The following is a 21,337-nucleotide window of genomic DNA, read 5'->3' as shown; positions in this document are numbered from 1 at the left end:
GTAATGAGGCCCAGTGTTCCACTTCCTGCATCTCGTTTCCAGCACCACCCTCTTATACTCAGCCAGTGACAGGGATGCAGCCGCTTTGGGCTCCTGGGGTAATGATGCCCAGTGCTCCACTTCCTGCATCTCGTTCTCCAGCACCGCCCTCTTATACTCAACCTGTGACAGGAATGCAGCCACTCTGGGCTCCTGGGGTAATGAGGCCCAGTGCTCCACTTCCTGCATCTCGTTTCCAGCACTGCCCTCTTATACTCAGCCAGTGACAGGGATGGAGCTGCTCTGGGCTCCTGGGGTAATGAGGCCCAGTGCTCCACTTCCTGCATCTCGTTCTCCAGCACCGCTCTCTTATACTCAGCCAGTGACAGGGATGCAGCCGCTCTGGGCTCCTGGGGTAATGAGGCCCAGTGCTCCACTTCCTGCATCTTGTTTCTAGCACCGCCCTCTTATACTCAACCAGTGACAGGGATGCAGCCGCTCTGGGCTCCCTGGGTAATGAGGCCCACTGCTCCACTTCCTGCATCTCGTTTCCAGCACCGCCCTCTTATACTCAACCAGTGACAGGGATGCAGCCGCTCTGGGCTCCCTGGGTAATGAGGCCCACTGCTCCACTTCCTGCATCTCGTTTCCAGCACCGCCCTCTTATACTCAACCAGTGACAGGGATGCAGGCGCTCTGGGGTAATGAGGCCCAGTGCTCCACTTCCTGCATCTCGTTTCCAGCACCTCCCTCTTATACTCAGCCAGTGACAGGGATGCAGCCGCTCTGGGCTCCTGGGGTAATGAGGCCCAGTGTTCCACTTCCTGCATCTCGTTCTCCAGCACCGCCCTCTTATACTCAACCAGTGACAGGGATGCAGCCGCTCTGGTGTAATGAGGCCCAGCGTTCCACTTCCTGCATTTCTTTCTCCAGCACCGCCCTCTTATACTCAGCCAGTGACAGGGATGCAGCCGCTCTGGGCTCTGGGGTAATGAGGCCCATTGCTCCCCTTCCTGCATCTCGTTCTCCAGCACCGCCCTCTTATACTCAGCCAGTGACAGGGATGCAGCCGCTCTGGGCTCCTGGGGTAATGAGGCCCAGTGCTCCACTTCCTGCATCTCGTTTCCAGCACCGCCCTCTTATACTCAGCCAGTGACAGGGATGCAGCCGCTCTGGGCTCCTGGGGTAATGAGGCCCAGTGCTCCACTTCCTGCATCTCGTTCTCCAGCACCGCCCTCTTATACTCAGCCAGTGACAGGGATGCAGCCGCTCTGGGCTTCTGGGGTAATGAGGCCCAGTGTTCCACTTCCTGCATCTCGTTCTCCAGCACCGCCCTCTTATACTCAACCAGTGACAGGGATGCAGCCGCTCTGGGCTCCTGGGGTAATGAGGCCCAGTGTTCCACTTCCTGCATCTCGTTCTCCAGCACCGCCCTCTTATACTCAGCCAGTGACAGGGATGCAGCCGCTCTGGGCTCCTGGGGTAATGAGGCCCAGTGTTCCACTTCCTGCATCTCGTTCTCCAGCACCGCCCTCTTATACTCAGCCAGTGACAGGGATGCAGCCGCTCTGGGCTCCTGGGGTAATGAGGCCCAGTGTTCCACTTCCTGCATCTCGTTCTCCAGCACCGCCCTCTTATACTCAACCAGTGACAGGGATGCAGCCGCTCTGGGCTCCTGGGGTAATGAGGCCCAGTGTTCCACTTCCTGCATCTCGTTCTCCAGCACCGCCCTCTTATACTCAGCCAGTGACAGGGATGCAGCCGCTCTGGGCTCCTGGGGTAATGAGGCCCAGTGTTCCACTTCCTGCATCTCGTTCTCCAGCACCGCCCTCTTATACTCAACCAGTGACAGGGATGCAGCCGCTCTGGGCTCCTGGGGTAATGAGGCCCAGTGTTCCACTTCCTGCATCTCGTTCTCCAGCACCGCCCTCTTATACTCAGCCAGTGACAGGGATGCAGCCGCTCTGGGCTCCTGGGGTAATGAGGCCCAGTGTTCCACTTCCTGCATCTCGTTCTCCAGCACCGCCCTCTTATACTCAGCCAGTGACAGGGATGCAGCCGCTCTGGGCTCCTGGGGTAATGAGGCCCAGTGCTGCATGTGTTTTACTATAGATAGGTTTGAACAGGAGATAGTTACGTGACCGCCGGTCACAATACCGACAACGGAATCCCGCCACCTCACAGTCCCAACAGTCAGCATGCCGACTTACAGGGACTTTTCCCCAACACACATAGTATGGGTACAGAATCATTGGCTTTGTTGCGCGCTGTCACCCCCTCCCGCCCCCACTCCTCACCGGGCATCTAAAAGCTGGGATCCCGGCTTTGTTATGGTGACCTCCAGTCATGCCTACCCAACTCGTTCGAACACTTCTTCTTATACCATCAATATGTGTCCGATTGAATCTGAATATGTATAAGAAGCAGGGACGTGCAGTGAGGTAATTGGCCCAGGAGACACTGGCTAGCACCAGAGCCAGATTTACACACACTGGGGTATATTTACTAAGGTCCCGATTTTGACCGAGATGCCGTTTTTTCTTCAAAGTGTCATCTCGGTCATTTACTAAACTCAAATCTCGGCAGTGATGAGGGCATTCGTATTTTTTTTAGAAGTCCAACAAAAAAAAATACGAATGAATACACCATCGGTCAAAACGCGGCTGTTTAAGTATGAATCTCGGTCATTTACTAAGAAGTGCAAAGCAAAAAAAAAAAAACACTGCCGTGAAAAAATACAACTCGTAAAAAAGTGCTAAAAAAAACCAGACCTGCTTTTTTGAGCCGTGATTGGATAGGCATGCACGGATCCATGAGATCCGTGCATGTATATCAGTGGGAAGGGGTGGGAAAGTGTTAATTTTTTTAAAAAAAATTGCGTGGGGTCCCCCCTCCTAAGCATAACCAGCCTCGGGCTCTTTGAGCCGATCCTGGTTGCAGAAATATGGGGGGGAAAAATGACAGGGGTTCCCCCATATTTAAGCAACCAGCATCGGGCTCTGCGCCTGGTCCTGGTTCCAAAAATACGGGGGACAAAAAGAGTAGGGGTCCCCCGTATTTTTAAAACCAGCACCGGGCTCCACTAGCTGGACAGATAATGCCACAGCCGGGGGTCACTTTTATATAGTGCCCTGCGGCCGTGGCATCAAATATCCATACTAGTCACCCCTGGCCGGGGTACCCTGGGGGAGTAGGGACCCCTTCAATCAAGGGGTCCCCCCCCCCAGCCACCCAAGGGCCAGGGGTGAAGCCCGAGGCTGTCCCCCCCATCCAATAGGCTGCGGATGGGGGGCTGATAGCCTTTTTGTAAAAGTGTAAGATATTGTTTTTAGTAGCAGTACTACAAGGCCCAGCAAGCCTCCCCCGCATGCTGGTACTTGGAGAACCACAAGTACCAGCATGCGGCGTAAAAACGGGCCCGCTGGTACCTGTAGTACTACTACTAAAAAAATACCCAAAAAAAGACAATACACACACACCTTGAAAGTAAAGTTTTATTACATCCATCCACACAAACATACATACATACTTACCTTATGTTCACACGCAGGTCGGTCCTCTTGTCCAGTAGAATCCATGGGGTACCTGTTGAATAAATTATATTCACCAGATCCAGGGTACCAGGCTCCTCGGATAATCCTTTTGTAATCCACGTACGTGATTAAAATAAAAAAACGGAGACCCGAGCCACGCACTGAAACGGGACCCATGTTTTCACATGGGCCCCCTTTCCCCGAATGCCAGAAACCCACTCTGACTTCTGTCTAAGTGGGTTTCTTCAGCCAATCAGGGAGCGCCACGTTGTAGCACCCTCCTGATCGGCTGTGTGCTCCTGTAGTGTATGACAGGCGGCACACGGCAGTGTTACAATGTAGCGCCTATGCGCTCCATTGTAACCAATGGTGGGAACTTTCAGTTTAGCGGTGAGGTCACTTTCATTCAACCGCTGAGCAGAAAGTTCCCACCATTGGTTACAATGGAGCGCATAGGCGCTACATTGTAACACTGCCGTGTGCCGCCTGTCAGTCAGTACAGGAGCACACAGCCGATCAGGAGGGTGCCACAACGTGGCGCTCCCTGATTAGCTGAAGAAACCCACTTAGACAGAAGTCAGAGTGGGTTTCTGGCATTCTGGGAAAGGGGGCCCATGTGAAAACATGGGTCCCCTTTCAGTGCGTGGCTCGGGTCTCCGTTTTTTTATTTTAATCAAGTACGTGGATTACAAAAGGATTATCCGAGGAGCCTGGTACCCTGGATCTGGTGAGTATAATTTATTCAACAGGTACCCCATGGATTCTACTGGACAAGAGGACCGACCTGCGTGGGAATATAAGGTAAGTATGTATGTATGTTTGTGTGGATGGATGTAATAAAACTTTACTTTCAAGGTGTGTGTGTATTGTCTTTTTTTGGGTATTTTTTTAGTAGTAGTACTACAGGTACCAGCGGGCCAGTTTTTCTGCCGCATGCTGGTACTTGTGGTTCTCCAAGTACCAGCATGCGGGGGAGGCTTGCTGGGCCTTGTAGTACTGCTACTAAAAACAATATCTTACACTTTTACAAAAAGGCTATCAGCCCCCCATCCGCAGCCTATTGGATGGGGGGGACAGCCTCGGGCTTCACCCCTGGCCCTTGGGTGGCTGGGGGGGGACCCCTTGATTGAAGGGGTCCCCACTCCCCCAGGGTACCCCGGCCAGGGGTGACTAGTTGGATATTTGATGCCACGGCCGCAGGGCACTATATAAAAGTGACCCCCGGCTGTGGCATTATCTGTCCAGCTAGTGGAGCCCGGTGCTGGTTTTAAAAATACGGGGGACCCCTACTCTTTTTGTCCCCCGTATTTTTGGAACCAGGACCAGGCGCAGAGCCCGATGCTGGTTGCTTAAATATGGGGGAACCCCTGTCATTTCCCCCCCCCATATTTCTGCAACCAGGATCGGCTCAAAGAGCCCGAGGCTGGTTTGGCTTAGGAGGGGGGACCCCACGCAATTTTTTTAACAGTTTTACAGTGCTCATTTAAAAAAAAAAAAAAAAATGAACACCAGCACGGATCACACAGATCCGGCCGAGATTCATTTAGAAAAAGTCGGCAGTGTTTTGCTAATCACTGCCGTAAAAAACTAAAAAAAAACACGAATGACATCGACATCGGAAAACCCGAAAATGCAGAATACGGCAGCTTAGTAAATTAGTCGTAATAAATTCAAAAAGTTGCAGTTTTACACTTTCGATATCATTCGTGATTATTCTCCCACCAAATCGGGAGAATTACGAATGTTAGTAAATATACCTCACTATATGAGCCAAAGGGTTCACCTGGACATTATACACAGGGGCAGTGGTATATACATGTGGGCATTATACACAGGGGCAGCGGTATATACATGTGGCCATTATACACAGGGGCAGCGGTATATACATGTGGCCATTATACGCAGGGGCAGCGGTATATACATGTGGGCATTATACACAGGTGCAGCAGTATATACATGTGGGCATTATACACGGGCAGCGGTATATACATGTGGGCATAATACACAGGGGCAGCGGTATATACATGTGGGCATTATACACAGGAGCAGCGGTATATACATGTGGCCATTATACACAGGGGCAGCGGTATATACATGTGGCCATTATACGCAGGGGCAGCGGTATATACATGTGGGCATTATACGCAGGGGCAGCGGTATATACATGTGGGCATTATACGCAGATGCAGCGGTATATACATGTGGGCATTATACACAGGTGCAGCAGTATATACATGTGGGCATTATACACAGGTGCAGCAGTATATACATGTGGGCATTATACGCAGGGGCAGCGGTATATATATATGTGGGCATTATACGCAGGGGCAGCGGTATATACATGATTACAGGTGTGTGGAAAAGATAGGCATTGTCTCATAGACTTTTTACTCCAGAGTTTTGACAATAAAAATTATTAGAATAATATAAAAAAAAAAGATATTTCTAATATATTCTTTGTATTTTTCATAAACTTTATAAAGTAAACACTCTGGCTTATACGTGCTATGATGCAGTGGCCGCTGCTTTTTCCATACACAGACTCAGTCACACACAGATATACGAGTATTGCATATTAATCAGCAGTCTCCAGTGCATCGTGTTGACTTGCAACTAAGCGGCATTTTCAGGCAGAAAGACATGACAGAGAGTGAAGGCACTAGCAGAGTCACAGGGGACCTGGCATGTCATTTTCACCAAGGGGGTCATTCCGAACTGATCGCGCGCTGACGTTTTTCACAGCACAGCGATCAGGTCACTACTGCGCATGTGTATGCACCACAATGCGCAGGCACGTCATACGGGTACAAAACGGATCGTTGCTGGGCGATGGATTTAACGAAGAATCCATTTGCACAGCTGATCGCAAGAAGATTGACAGGAAGAAGGCGTTTATGGGTGTGTAATGATCGTTTTCAGGGAGTGGTTGGAAAAACGCAGGCGTGTCCAAGCGTTTGCAGGGCGGGTGTCTGACAATTCCGGGACCAGACAGGCTGAAGTGATCGCAGCAGCTGAGTAAGTTCAGACCTACTCAGAAATGCACAAACTGTTTTTGTAGCGCTCGGCTGCACAGGCGTTCGCACACTTGCAAAGCTAAAATACATTCCCCTATAGGCGGCGACTATCTGATCGCTGCGCTGCAAAAAGTAGCTAGCGAGCTATCAACTCGGAATGACCCCCCAAGTGTCTTGCATCACATTGTGCATTGAGGCTAGCTGTATTGTTTTACTTTCCTCTCTATGATTCATCTAACATCTGTGCTCATACATACTATGACATAAATGTAATCAATGTATCGCAAGATGTCAGAATAGTAACCCAAGTGCAGTTCACAAATGATAAACTAAATAACAAGGACACCCGCAGTAATGTGGCATTTACAAATTGTCACCTTTTTATTCATAAATTCAGTAAAAATGACCTATGGTGGCAGAAAGTAAGAACGGATGGTTGATCAGTGACCAAATGTCTTACACCAACAGATGTCAACAACAAAATGTGCAGGGCCAAATACCCTTTGCAATGGCAAGAAACAGGTTTCCAGCTCCCATACCGATACACCAGCCTGTCCGCTGGTGCCGCTGACCCCAATAGGCTGAAATAAGTCTACCCAGTGTATTGCAGGGGAGCACACCAAGATCTTGTTTTGAATCAAAATGGCCATTGGACTGGCGTTCCTTCCCACCATGCCTGGTTACCTTCCACAAAGCAGCTGAGCCCCCATAACTCTAAAGCGATCTGTAAGGTGATCACCATCCGAAAGAAACAAATGACCAACCCAAAAACAAATCAATGAGTGCTTGACAAGAACACCTCCAATTCCAAAACCTGAATGGCCACCAGGTACTTAATTTTCCTTTTGGATTTGTCCATAGTTACTACCCACAAATGACCACTGTCAGACTGCCTAGGAATGATAACTGACCATACAAAGAACACCAGGGCCCAACTAACAATGGTCTCCATACCATGAACCATGACAAAGCGACAACCTGGTGCCCAACTCATTCCCAAGTGAACATTCAAAACCCCAGAAGTGCCAAAAATCTGTGCCACGTCCAACTAACCATGAAGGCGAGACCCCACCTCACCCCCTATAACCCAACCACCGGGTCAAGTCCACAGCCACAAACAAACATGAATCATGGGCCAAAGATGACTGAGACGCCCAATGCACATAAGACTGACCCACACACATATAAACCATCTCTTCCAACAACAAAGTAAAATTAAACCAACTGAGTGATAAAGAAAAGTGCAGGAAGGGAAGAGGCGCCTGGTGGGGGTGGGAAACTATGCCCACCGGAAAACCTGGAGGATTAAGATCCCCAGTTAAAATTTGAAATTACAGATTAGCCAATTAAAGTGAAATCTGAATTAAAATTCTTCTGAAGAGTCTGCACCATAAATGAAATCCAGCACAACAGGACTACTGAACGAAACGCGTGTACACATCAGTCTTCCAGATCTTCCATGATGAGAGCCCACGGAAAGTGGCAGTAGTAACACCTCCGATACCTGCCGTACTCCCTGAGAGGTATACATGAACTTCAGAAATAATGCGCAATAAAATGTGGTGCGCAGCTACAACATGTACAAATAAGCGCACATCCCAAAGACACTTCAAATAGAATGACAAGGTAACAAATACTTAATACATCAATGAGAGAGCTCTCCAAATACCACATTTATACGTGCGACACCATTGTGTGACATTTATAGACAAATGACAAAAAGAAATCACCAGAAATAAGGAACGTCCTCTATTCTCCCTTGGAAAGATATAACCAATGATTGGATGAAATCCTCCTTTTCAGGGGTATTCTTGAAAGTGAACACATTTTGGGGCAGATGTACTAAGCCTGGATAAGTGATAAGTGCAAGGTGATAACGCACCAGCCAATCAGCTCCTTTCTGCCAACTTACATATTGGAGCTGATTGGCTGGTGCGGTATCACCTTCCACTTATCACTGGTTTATCACTACTCCAGGCGTAATACATCTGCTCTTCTGTTCCTTAAATGCTTTAATGTACCAGAAAGATACGCGTCTCCTTTCCCCCAAACAAGTGAGGGTTATTGGAGACATGTAAAAAGCACATAGTGTAGCAATCCTTTAAAATGAACATATTAATGAGAGATTGCAGTTACAAAAAACACCATATAAAAGACATATCACAATAATCTCCATAGGACATCCCATCATTCGTATATCAGCCTGGGGGATTCCTGGATCTATAGATGGTTCCAAGCTCCGGATGCCCACTTCCACACAGGAAAATAACCTCCCCAAAGAGATAACAGTCCTGGAGTCCACAAATAAAACACGTGAGCCACGCTTAGCGTGTTCAGACTGGTAGTCCTTCAGAAGCGTGGTTGGAAGGCTCAAAGTGTCACTATCCATCGCCAGTTATAAGCATTTCTCCAGCGTTACGCAGCGCAGTATAACCGGAAGCGGAAGTACACCTTGCGGTCCACATGCATTCCAAGAAGCCAGAAGTTCCGGTATTTGCATTCCACATCGGTATTACATGAATCCGGACATCAAAACAAACATCATAACATCAAAGGCAAATAAAGAATCCATCAGTATGATATTCCGGCTTTATAAGTCCTCAAAGATATTCATATCATGAAAGATAATGAGATACAAATGATCAGAAATGCGGAGACTGTGACATACAAGAGTGTAAGAGAAAGGTAGATTTAGCGAGGAGACGGCATAATACTACAGGTAGAAGCGGTAGAATCAGGGTAACAAGCACTTACGCTCCAATTCACCATTTAGTGCCGTGGGTCCAATGGTTCCTAAGCGGTGAATCCACCTCATTTCAGCCTGAGATAGACTTCTCTCAATCGCCCTCATTCCGAGTTGATCGCTCGCTAGCTAGTTTTAGCAGCCGTGCAAACGCTATGCCGCCGCCCACTGGGGAGTGTATTTTAGCTTAGCAGAAGTGCGAACGCTTGTGCAGCCGAGCAGTTTCTGAGTAGCTCTGAACCTACTCAGCACTTGCGATCACTTCAGCCTATTCCTGTCCGGAATTGACGTCATACACCCGCCCAGCGAACGCCCAGCCATGCCTGCGTTTTTTCAGACACGCCTGCGTTTTTCAGCCACTCCTGCGTTTTTTCAGACACGCCTGCGTTTTTTCAGCCACTCCTGCGTTTTTTCAGACACGCCTGCGTTTTTGCAAACACTCCTGCGTTTTTTCAGACACGCCTGCGTTTTTTCAGCCACTCCTGCGTTTTTTCAGACACGCCTGCGTTTTTTCAGCCACTCCTGCGTTTTTTCAGCCACTCCTGCGTTTTTTCAGACACGCCTGCGTTTTTTCAGCCACTCCTGCGTTTTTTCAGCCACTCCTGCGTTTTTTCAGCCACTCCTGCGTTTTTTCAGACACGCCTGCGTTTTTTCAGACACGCCTGCGTTTTTTCAGCCACTCCTGCGTTTTTTCAGACACGCCTGCGTTTTTTCAGCCACTCCTGCGTTTTTTCAGACACGCCTGCGTTTTTGCAAACACTCCCTGAAAACGGTCAGTTGACACCCAGTAACGCCTCCTTCCTGTCAATCTTCTTGCGGCCGACAGTGTGACTGAAAACTTTGCTAGAACCTGTGCACAACCACAATGGGCTTTGTACCCGTACGACGTGCGTGTGCATTGCAGGGCATACGCATGTGCAGAAATGCCGTTTTTGTGCTGCGAACTACGGTAGCTAGTGATCAACTCGGAATGTCCCCCACTGTCTCTAGTTCTCCGTTTTGGAAGGATTACCTGGATCCCGAAAAAGTTTTTAAAAACCAGTCCTTTGAACTATGAATCTTTTTAAAATGAGCTGAGACTGTATGAGTGTAAACCCTTGCGGATGTTGCAGATATGCTCTGCCAGTCTACCTGTTTTCCCGACATAACATAGGCCACATGCACACTCTAATAGATAGATCACATTCTTTCAGTGGCATGTTATAAATCCTTTATTTGATCCACATAATAAAAAGTACAATAAAACATCAGCCAGTATAAATAAATACATTATTTATATACTCATAGCCTATAATATAATGCCCCTCTGTTAAAAAAAGACGGTAGACTGATATTTATATTATTGCAACCACAATAACACAATCTTCTTATTCACATTGACACTTCAGCATACTGTGACTCCTTTGTCTGCAGAAATTGATGGCACGCTGATATAGGGGATTAGGGCGGCATGTATTAATACATCGCCGCCCCATGCCGCCTACTGCAGCGATGCTAACCGCATATGTACTAGTATATGCCATTAACATCGCAATGCGGTGACGGATGCCCCCTGTGATACCAGAAGGTGTGCGGGGGTCATCAAATGATGGTGATACCCTCAGCTGCGAAAAATGCGGCGGCCGGGGGTTAGTACATATGAAAATGCAGTAAACCCCCAGAAAACGGGCGTTTTATCACATTTTCCCTTTATTACATCCCGGCTTTAGAATTAAATACCTACAATCAAAACACCGACGGTCAAAATACTGACAACAATTGATGGATGGTCAAAATCCCGACAGGGTCAAAATCCCGACATTTAAAATGTTGACAGGTTAAAAAGTCGACACAGGTTTGTCCTGTGTCAGTGGGCGGGGTTATGCAATTATGCCAAGAGAACTCCTTTAGAGCTATATAATGGCCTGCTAGAATGGAAATCCAAGTCACTATAAACTAGTGTATCAGGTAAGATTAATACACAATTCCCATAGAACAGAGCTCCGGGATCGTCATGGCTTCCACCCGCTGGAACGCATGATGTCACTTCCTGCTCCGCTGCGGTGGCTCACTATAATGTTCATACTGCTTTACCAGAAGTGCGTCATGTGTTCCACAGCCCAGAGCGCATGTCCAGGTATGGCCATCGGTGAGTTATCCATCGATGGTTGCCATTGATAGTACTATTGATAGAAACCATCGGTGGTATAAAACTATGCTAGGGATCCATCAATGGTTATCCCTGCTTTAATATGTAGTGGACTGTGGACCAATCAGTGAGGAGGGGCGGAGCTTCGCATGTGTCAGGCGGTGGAGCTGTGCTCCGTGTCCCCACTCATTGTAAGAGGTTGGCCTTTACCTCATCTTCATTTGTGGGATCACATAAAGAGAGAGTGCCAGAGGGTTCAGGTAGAGAACTGAGCGGGTCACCGGCTGAGGAAGAGCGTACCAGATCATCCCGGATCTTATCAATCTTCTCCTTGAAGTACAGTAGGAAGCAAGATCTTGTGTCTTGATGGAGGCTGGTGGGGTCTGTGAGGGAGGATTCAGAAGTGAGTTAAATGTATTAAAGAGTTGTTTGGGGTAGAGGCTTGAGCAGAGATAAGAGTGGTAGACACCAATAACAACTGTACAGCAACTGCAAAAGGAGAATCCATTCACTGAGCTCAGCTGTGCTATTAGGGAAGCACACTGCACCCCCACATCCACACAAGACACCTCAGGGAAGCACACTGCACCCCCACATCCACACAAGACTCCTCAGGCAATGAGATACTTTCTCCAGACCTGCAAAGTGCACCCCCACATCCACACAAGACACCTCAGGCAATGAGATACTTTCTCCAGACCTGCAAAGTGCACCCCCACATCCACACAAGACACCTCAGGCAATGAGATACTTTCTCCAGACCTGCAAAGTGCACCCCCACATCCACACAAGACACCTCAGGCAATGAGATACTTTCTCCAGACCTGCACACTGCACCCCCACATCCACACAAGACACCTCAGGCAATGAGATACTTTCTCCAGACCTGCAAAGTGCACCCCCACATCCACACAAGACACCTCGGGCAATGAGATACTTTCTCCAGACCTGCACACTGCACCCCCACATCCACACAAGACACCTCGGGCAATGAGATACTTTCTCCAGACCTGCACACTGCACCCCCACATCCACACAAGACACCTCGGGCAATGAGATACTTTCTCCAGACCTGCACACTGCACCCCCACATCCACACAAGACACCTCAGGCAATGAGATACTTTCTCCAGACCTGCATACTGCACCCCCACATCCACACAAGACACCTCGGGCAATGAGATACTTTCTCCAGACCTGCAAAGTGCACCCCCACATCCACACAAGACACCTCAGGCAATGAGATACTTTCTCCAGACCTGCAAAGTGCACCACCACATCCACACAAGACACCTCAGGCAATGAGATACTTTCTCCAGACCTGCAAAGTGCACCACCACATCCACACAAGACACCTCAGGCAATGAGATACTATCTCCAGACCTGCAAAGTGCACCCCCACATCCACACAAGACACCTCAGGCAATGAGATACTTTCTCCAGACCTGCACACTGCACCCCCACATCCACACAAGACACCTCAGGCAATGAGATACTTTCTCCAGACCTGTAAAGTGCACCCCCACATCCACACAAGACACCTCAGGCAATGAGATACTTTCTCCAGACCTGCAAAGTGCACCCCCACGTCCACACAAGACACCTCAGGCAATGAGATACTTTCTCCAGACCTGCAAGGTGCACCCCCACATCCACACAAGACACCTCAGGCAATGAGATACTTTCTCCAGACCTGCAAAGTGCACCCCCACATCCACACAAGACACCTCAGGCAATGAGATACTTTCTCCAGACCTGCAAGGTGCACCCCCACATCCACACAAGACACCTCAGGCAATGAGATACTTTCTCCAGACCTGTAAAGTGCACCCCCACATCCACACAAGACACCTCAGGCAATGAGATACTTTCTCCAGACCTGCAAGGTGCACCCCCACATCCACACAAGACACCTCAGGCAATGAGATACTTTCTCCAGACCTGCACACTGCACCCCCACATCCACACAAGACACCTCAGGCAATGAGATACTTTCTCCAGACCTGCAAAGTGCACCCCCACATCCACACAAGACACCTCAGGCAATGAGATACTTTCTCCAGACCTGCAAAGTGCACCCCCACGTCCACACAAGACACCTCAGGCAATGAGATACTTTCTCCAGACCTGCAAGGTGCACCCCCACATCCACACAAGACACCTCAGGCAATGAGATACTTTCTCCAGACCTGCACACTGCACCCCCACATCCACACAAGACACCTCAGGCAATGAGATACTTTCTCCAGACCTGCAAAGTGCACCCCCACATCCACACAAGACACCTCAGGCAATGAGATACTTTCTCCAGACCTGCACACTGCACCCCCACATCCACACAAGACACCTCAGGCAATGAGATACTTTCTCCAGACCTGCACACTGCACCCCCACATCCACACAAGACATCTCAGGCAATGAGATACTTTCTCCAGACCTGCAAAGTGCACCCCCACATCCACACAAGACACCTCAGGCAATGAGATACTTTCTCCAGACCTGCAAAGTGCACCCCCACATCCACACAAGACACCTCAGGCAATGAGATACTTTCTCCAGACCTGCACACTGCACCCCCACATCCACACAAGACATCTCAGGCAATGAGATACTTTCTCCAGACCTGCAAAGTGCACCCCCACATCCACACAAGACACCTCAGGCAATGAGATACTTTCTCCAGACCTGCAAAGTGCACCCCCACATCCACACAAGACACCTCAGGCAATGAGATACTTTCTCCAGACCTGCACACTGCACCCCCACATCCACACAAGACATCTCAGGCAATGAGATACTTTCTCCAGACCTGCACACTGCACCCCCACATCCACACAAGACATCTCAGGCAATGAGATACTTTCTCCAGACCTGCAAAGTGCACCCCCACATCCACACAAGACACCTCAGGCAATGAGATACTTTCTCCAGACCTGCAAAGTGCACCCCCACATCCACACAAGACACCTCAGGCAATGAGATACTTTCTCCAGACCTGCACACTGCACCCCCACATCCACACAAGACACCTCAGGCAATGAGATACTTTCTCCAGACCTGCAAAGTGCACCCCCACATCCACACAAGACACCTCGAGCAATGAGATACTTTCTCCAGACCTGCAAAGTGCACCCCCACATCCACACAAGACACCTCAGGCAATGAGATACTTTCTGCAGACATGCAAAGTGCACCCCCACGTCCACACAAGACACCTCAGGCAATGAGATACTTTCTCCAGACCTGCAAAGTGCACCCCCACGTCCACACAAGACACCTCAGGCAATGAGATACTTTCTCCAGACCTGCAAAGTGCACCCCCACGTCCACACAAGACACCTCAGGCAATGAGATACTTTCTCCAGACCTGCAAAGTGCACCCCCACATCCACACAAGACACCTCAGGCAATGAGATACTTTCTCCAGACCTGCAAAGTGCACCCCCACATCCACACAAGACACCTCAGGCAATGAGATACTTTCTCCAGACATGCAAAGTGCACCCCCACATCCACACAAGACACCTCAGGCAATGAGATACTTTCTCCAGACCTGCAAAGTGCACCCCCACATCCACACAAGACACCTCGAGCAATGAGATACTTTCTCCAGACCTGCAAAGTGCACCCCCACATCCACACAAGACACCTCAGGCAATGAGATACTTTCTCCAGACATGCAAAGTGCACCCCCACGTCCACACAAGACACCTCAGGCAATGAGATACTTTCTCCAGACCTGCAAAGTGCACCCCCACATCCACACAAGACACCTCAGGCAATGAGATACTTTCTCCAGACCTGCACACTGCACCCCCACATCCACACAAGACACCTCAGGCAATGAGATACTTTCTCCAGACCTGCAAAGTGCACCCCCACATCCACACAAGACACCTCGAGCAATGAGATACTTTCTCCAGACCTGCAAAGTGCACCCCCACATCCACACAAGACACCTCAGGCAATGAGATACTTTCTGCAGACATGCAAAGTGCACCCCCACGTCCACACAAGACACCTCAGGCAATGAGATACTTTCTCCAGACCTGCAAAGTGCACCCCCACGTCCACACAAGACACCTCAGGCAATGAGATACTTTCTCCAGACCTGCAAAGTGCACCCCCACATCCACACAAGACACCTCAGGCAATGAGATACTTTCTCCAGACCTGCAAAGTGCACCCCCACGTCCACACAAGACACCTCAGGCAATGAGATACTTTCTCCAGACATGCAAAGTGCACCCCCACGTCCACACAAGACACCTCAGGCAATGAGATACTTTCTCCAGACCTGCAAAGTGCACCCCCACGTCCACACAAGACACCTCAGGCAATGAGATACTTTCTCCAGACCTGCAAGGTGCACCCCCACATCCACACAAGACACCTCAGGCAATGAGATACTTTCTCCAGACCTGCACACTGCACCCCCACATCCACACAAGACACCTCAGGCAATGAGATACTTTCTCCAGACCTGCACACTGCACCCCCACATCCACACAAGACACCTCGAGCAATGAGATACTTTCTCCAGACCTGCAAAGTGCACCCCCACATCCACACAAGACACCTCAGGCAATGAGATACTTTCTCCAGACATGCAAAGTGCACCCCCACGTCCACACAAGACACCTCAGGCAATGAGATACTTTCTCCAGACCTGCAAAGTGCACCCCCACATCCACACAAGACACCTCAGGCAATGAGATACTTTCTCCAGACCTGCACACTGCACCCCCACATCCACACAAGACACCTCAGGCAATGAGATACTTTCTCCAGACCTGCAAAGTGCACCCCCACATCCACACAAGACACCTTGAGCAATGAGATAATTTCTCCAGACCTGCAAAGTGCACCCCCCACATCCACACAAGACACCTCAGGCAATGAGATACTTTCTGCAGACATGCAAAGTGCACCCCCACGTCCACACAAGACACCTCAGGCAATGAGATACTTTCTCCAGACCTGCAAAGTGCACCCCCACGTCCACACAAGACACCTCAGGCAATGAGATACTTTCTCCAGACCTGCAAAGTGCACCCCCACATCCACACAAGACACCTCAGGCAATGAGATACTTTCTCCAGACCTGCAAAGTGCACCCCCACATCCACACAAGACACCTCAGGCAATGAGATACTTTCTCCAGACATGCAAAGTGCACCCCCACGTCCACACAAGACACCTCAGGCAATGAGATACTTTCTCCAGACCTGCAAAGTGCACCCCCACGTCCACACAAGACACCTCAGGCAATGAGATACTTTCTCCAGACCTGCAAGGTGCACCCCCACATCCACACAAGACACCTCAGGCAATGAGATACTTTCTCCAGACCTGCACACTGCACCCCCACATCCACACAAGACACCTCAGGCAATGAGATACTTTCTCCAGACCTGCACACTGCACCCCCACATCCACACAAGACATCTCAGGCAATGAGATACTTTCTCCAGACCTGCAAAGTGCACCCCCACATCCACACAAGACACCTCAGGCAATGAGATACTTTCTCCAGACCTGCAAAGTGCACCCCCACATCCACACAAGACACCTCAGGCAATGAGATACTTTCTCCAGACCTGCACACTGCACCCCCACATCCACACAAGACATCTCAGGCAATGAGATACTTTCTCCAGACCTGCACACTGCACCCCCACATCCACACAAGACATCTCAGGCAATGAGATACTTTCTCCAGACCTGCAAAGTGCACCCCCACATCCACACAAGACACCTCAGGCAATGAGATACTTTCTCCAGACCTGCAAAGTGCACCCCCACATCCACACAAGACACCTCAGGCAATGAGATACTTTCTCCAGACCTGCAAAGTGCACCCCCACATCCACACAAGACACCTCAGGCAATGAGATACTTTCTCCAGACCTGCAAAGTGCACCCCCACATCCACACAAGACACCTCAGGCAATGAGATACTTTCTCCAGACCTGCACACTGCACCCCCACATCCACACAAGACACCTCAGGCAATGAGATACTTTCTCCAGACCTGCACACTGCACCCCCACATCCACACAAGACACCTCAGGCAATGAGATACTTTCTCCAGACCTGCAAAGTGCACCCCCACATCCACACAAGACACCTCAGGCAATGAGATACTTTCTCCAGACCTGCAAAGTGCACCCCCACATCCACACACGACACCTCAGGCAATGAGATACTTTCTCCAGACCTGCAAAGTGCACCCCCACATCCACACACGACACCTCAGGCAATGAGATACTTTCTCCAGACCTGCAAAGTGCACCCCCACATCCACACAAGACACCTCGGACAATGAGATACTTTCTCCAGACCTGCAAAGTGCACCCCCACATCCACACAAGACACCTCGGGCAATGAGATACTTTCTCCAGACCTGCAAAGTGCACCCCCACATCCACACAAGACACCTCAGGCAATGAGATACTTTCTCCAGACCTGCAAAGTGCACCCCCACATCCACACAAGACACCTCAGGCAATGAGATACTTTCTCCAGACCTGCAAAGTGCACCCCCACATCCACACAAGACACCTCGGGCAATGAGATACTTTCTCCAGACCTGCAAAGTGCACCCCCACATCCACACAAGACACCTCGGGCAATGAGATACTTTCTCCAGACCTGCAAAGTGCACCCCCACATCCACACAAGACACCTCGGGCAATGAGATACTTTCTCCAGACCTGCAAAGTGCACCCCCACATCCACACAAGACACCTCAGGCAATGAGATACTTTCTCCAGACCTGCAAAGTGCACCCCCACATCCACACACTACACCTTAGGCAATGAGATACTTTCTCCAGACCTGCAAAGTGCACCCCCACGTCCACACAAGACACCTCAGGCAATGAGATACTTTCTCCAGACCTGCAAAGTGCACCCCCACATCCACACAAGACACCTCAGGCACTGAGATACTTTCTCCAGACCTGCACACTGCACCCCCACATCCACACAAGACACCTCAGGCAATGAGATACTTTCTCCAGACCTGCAAAGTGCACCCCCACGTCCACACAAGACACCTCAGGCAATGAGATACTTTCTCCAGACCTGCAAAGTGCACCCCCACGTCCACACAAGACACCTCAGGCACTGAGATACTTTCTCCAGACCTGCAAAGTGCACCCCCACGTCCACACAAGACACCTCAGGCAATGAGATACTTTCTCCAGACCTGCAAAGTGCACCCCCACGTCCACACAAGACACCTCAGGCAATGAGATACTTTCTCCAGACCTGCAAAGTGCACCCCCACGTCCACACAAGACACCTCGGGCAATGAGATACTTTCTCCAGACCTGCAAAGTGCACCCCCACGTCCACACAAGACACCTCGGGCAATGAGATACTTTCTCCAGACCTGCAAAGTGCACCCCCACGTCCACACAAGACACCTCGGGCAATGAGATACTTTCTCCAGACCTGCAAGGTGCACCCCCACATCCACACAAGACACCTCAGGCAATGAGATACTTTCTCCAGACCTGCAAAGTGCACCCCCACATCCACACAAGACACCTCGGGCAATGAGATACTTTCTCCAGACCTGCAAAGTGCACCCCCACATCCACACAAGACACCTCAGGCACTGAGATACTTTCTCCAGACCTGCAAAGTGCACCCCCACATCCACACAAGACACCTCGGGCAATGAGATACTTTCTCCAGACCTGCAAAGTGCACCCCCACATCCACACAAGACACCTCAGGCAATGAGATACTTTCTCCAGACCTGCACACTGCACCCCCACATCCACACAAGACACCTCAGGCAATGAGATACTTTCTCCAGACCTGCCTGCAGCCTGTGATGCTAGGATAGGAGTTAATGCCCTTACCTCAGAGACTAATAGCCCTGCTACAGTGACTAGATCTCACAGGTACATGTAGTGCCACCCAAAGACCATTACCATGGACCGGGCTGTCTGAGCATGGTGGTGGTGGTGACCCCCAATCTGGCAAACCCCTTGACCTGCTGCTATGAAATTGCACTGCAGCAGCACCTCCAGCACCCGCGCTGCCAAGCTATGCCCGCTGTGTCCCGGAGTGTGAGCCTCGGCTAAGGCATGGTTCTTATAACTATCCCTGTTGGAGATATGCGGGATATCCTGATTGCTCTTTGGCATTTACTGCTCCGTTCCCCCTTCTACATCAGCTTCCGTCATCGTACATGTGATTTCTTACTTTTTTATTTTTAATAAATTTGCAAAAAACTCAAAACTTTTTGCACGTTGTCATTATGGGGTATTGTGTGTAGAATTTTCAAGGAAAAAAATAATTTATTCCATTTTGGAATAAGGCTGTGACATAATCTCAATACAAATATAGATGACAGCATTGTTCCATGAATCAGGACTATTATGGGAGGGCAGCACGGATGGTGTAGTGGCTAGCATTACTGCCTCACAGCACTGAGGTCATGGGTTCCATTCCCACCATGGCTCTAACTGTGTGGAGTTTGTATATTCTCCCCGTACTTGCGTGGGTTTCTCCGGGTACTCCGGTTTCCTCCCACAATCCAAAAATATACTGGTAGGTTAATTGGCTCCCAACAAAATTATCCCTAGTGTGTGTGTACATGTGATAGGGAATATAGAGTGTAAGCTCTTCTGGGGCAAATGTTCTCTGTACAGCGCTGCGGAATATGTGTGCACTATATAAATAACTGGTAATACATAAATAATACACAGTACTGTACAGATATTTCTCCCAGCTCCATTGGGGCTTACAGTACAAGGGATATATTGCTCTGGGCTGTGTGATTATATCTGCCGCAGTACAACAAGGGTTCTCTTCTGCTTATGGAAACTAAGACAAAGCTCAGTTGACAGTTCTGTTGGGAGCGTGTGTGTGCGTGTGTGTGGTTTTGGTGTTAGGCAGAGTACTGTACACACCAGCAGTTGTAATTCAGACAGTGACCACCCAGTGGATTAACCAGGCAACGTGGTCTACTAGCTACAAGGGGTGGTCTTCAGCATGCCACCGGCCGGGATCCTGGTGACCAGCATACCGACACCGAGATCCCAACCACCGGCATGCCGACACACATTCTCCCTCTTGGGGTCCACGATCCCCCTGGAGGGAGAAAAAATAGCGTGGCGCACATAGCGCGCCACCATGCCTGCAATGTTGTGAGCGCAGCAAGCCCGCAAGGGGCTCATTAGCGCTCACCCAGCTGTCGGTATGCTGGCCCCAGGGATCCCGCCCGCCGGCCACTAATACAACACCCGCTACAAGTGCAGGGCTCTGGAGCAGCAGTAATAGTGGGGTTATGGCGTGGGCCTCTACCATGTCGCTCATACACAGGGAAGGAAGCCATATTGTTGGAGACTGTACTGTAGCATACTACCCTACTAACAAATTCTTCCTATAAACCAGAATATATTGTCAATTAGTGCAAATCATTCTGTTTTACCAAAGTGCCATCCACTGTTTTCATGTGATGCTTATTTTATGTAACAGGACAAATGGGAGTCACTGGAGAATCAAAAAGAGTCCGTAGAACTTTTCCAGTATATTAGTCTGATGACCCTAGACAGCATTATGAAGTGCGCCTTCAGTTACCAGAGCAATTGCCAGACAGACAAGTAAGTCTTTATACCGCAGTGCTTTTTTACTCTGGACTCTTTATTTTAGGCTTCCTGCTGCCTCCATCCCCCTTCTCATTCCATGTCACTGCCCTTTCACACCCAGACCTGTCTAATCTAACACAACGTTCATCTCCTGATATACTCTGTGCTGCTGGGGAGCCTGCTCCTCTCACTATATAACTCTCAGTCTGTGGCTTCCTGCTGCCTCCATTCCCCTCCTCACATCATGTCACTGCCCCTGTCACATGCAGCACTGTCCTCACTGACACATCACTCATCTCCTGATATACTCTGTGCTGCTGGGGACCCTGCT

General features: G+C 49.6%; 1 protein-coding gene across 1 annotated transcript in view; it reads left to right on the top strand.

Moving 5' to 3' along the window:
- Positions 1-21,337, top strand: part of LOC135040963 (cytochrome P450 4B1-like) — a 251,955-nt gene that overhangs the window by 146,309 nt on the left and 84,309 nt on the right. The window contains exon 4 of the mRNA XM_063954899.1: positions 20,897-21,021. Coding sequence (XP_063810969.1) covers positions 20,897-21,021 — 125 coding nt within the window. The remainder of the gene's footprint in view (positions 1-20,896; positions 21,022-21,337) is intronic.

The sequence above is a fragment of the Pseudophryne corroboree genome, unplaced genomic scaffold (assembly GCF_028390025.1).
Source record: "Pseudophryne corroboree isolate aPseCor3 unplaced genomic scaffold, aPseCor3.hap2 scaffold_784, whole genome shotgun sequence".
Classification (NCBI taxonomy): Eukaryota; Metazoa; Chordata; class Amphibia; order Anura; family Myobatrachidae; genus Pseudophryne; species Pseudophryne corroboree.
This window is presented reverse-complemented; position numbering and strand designations above follow the sequence as displayed.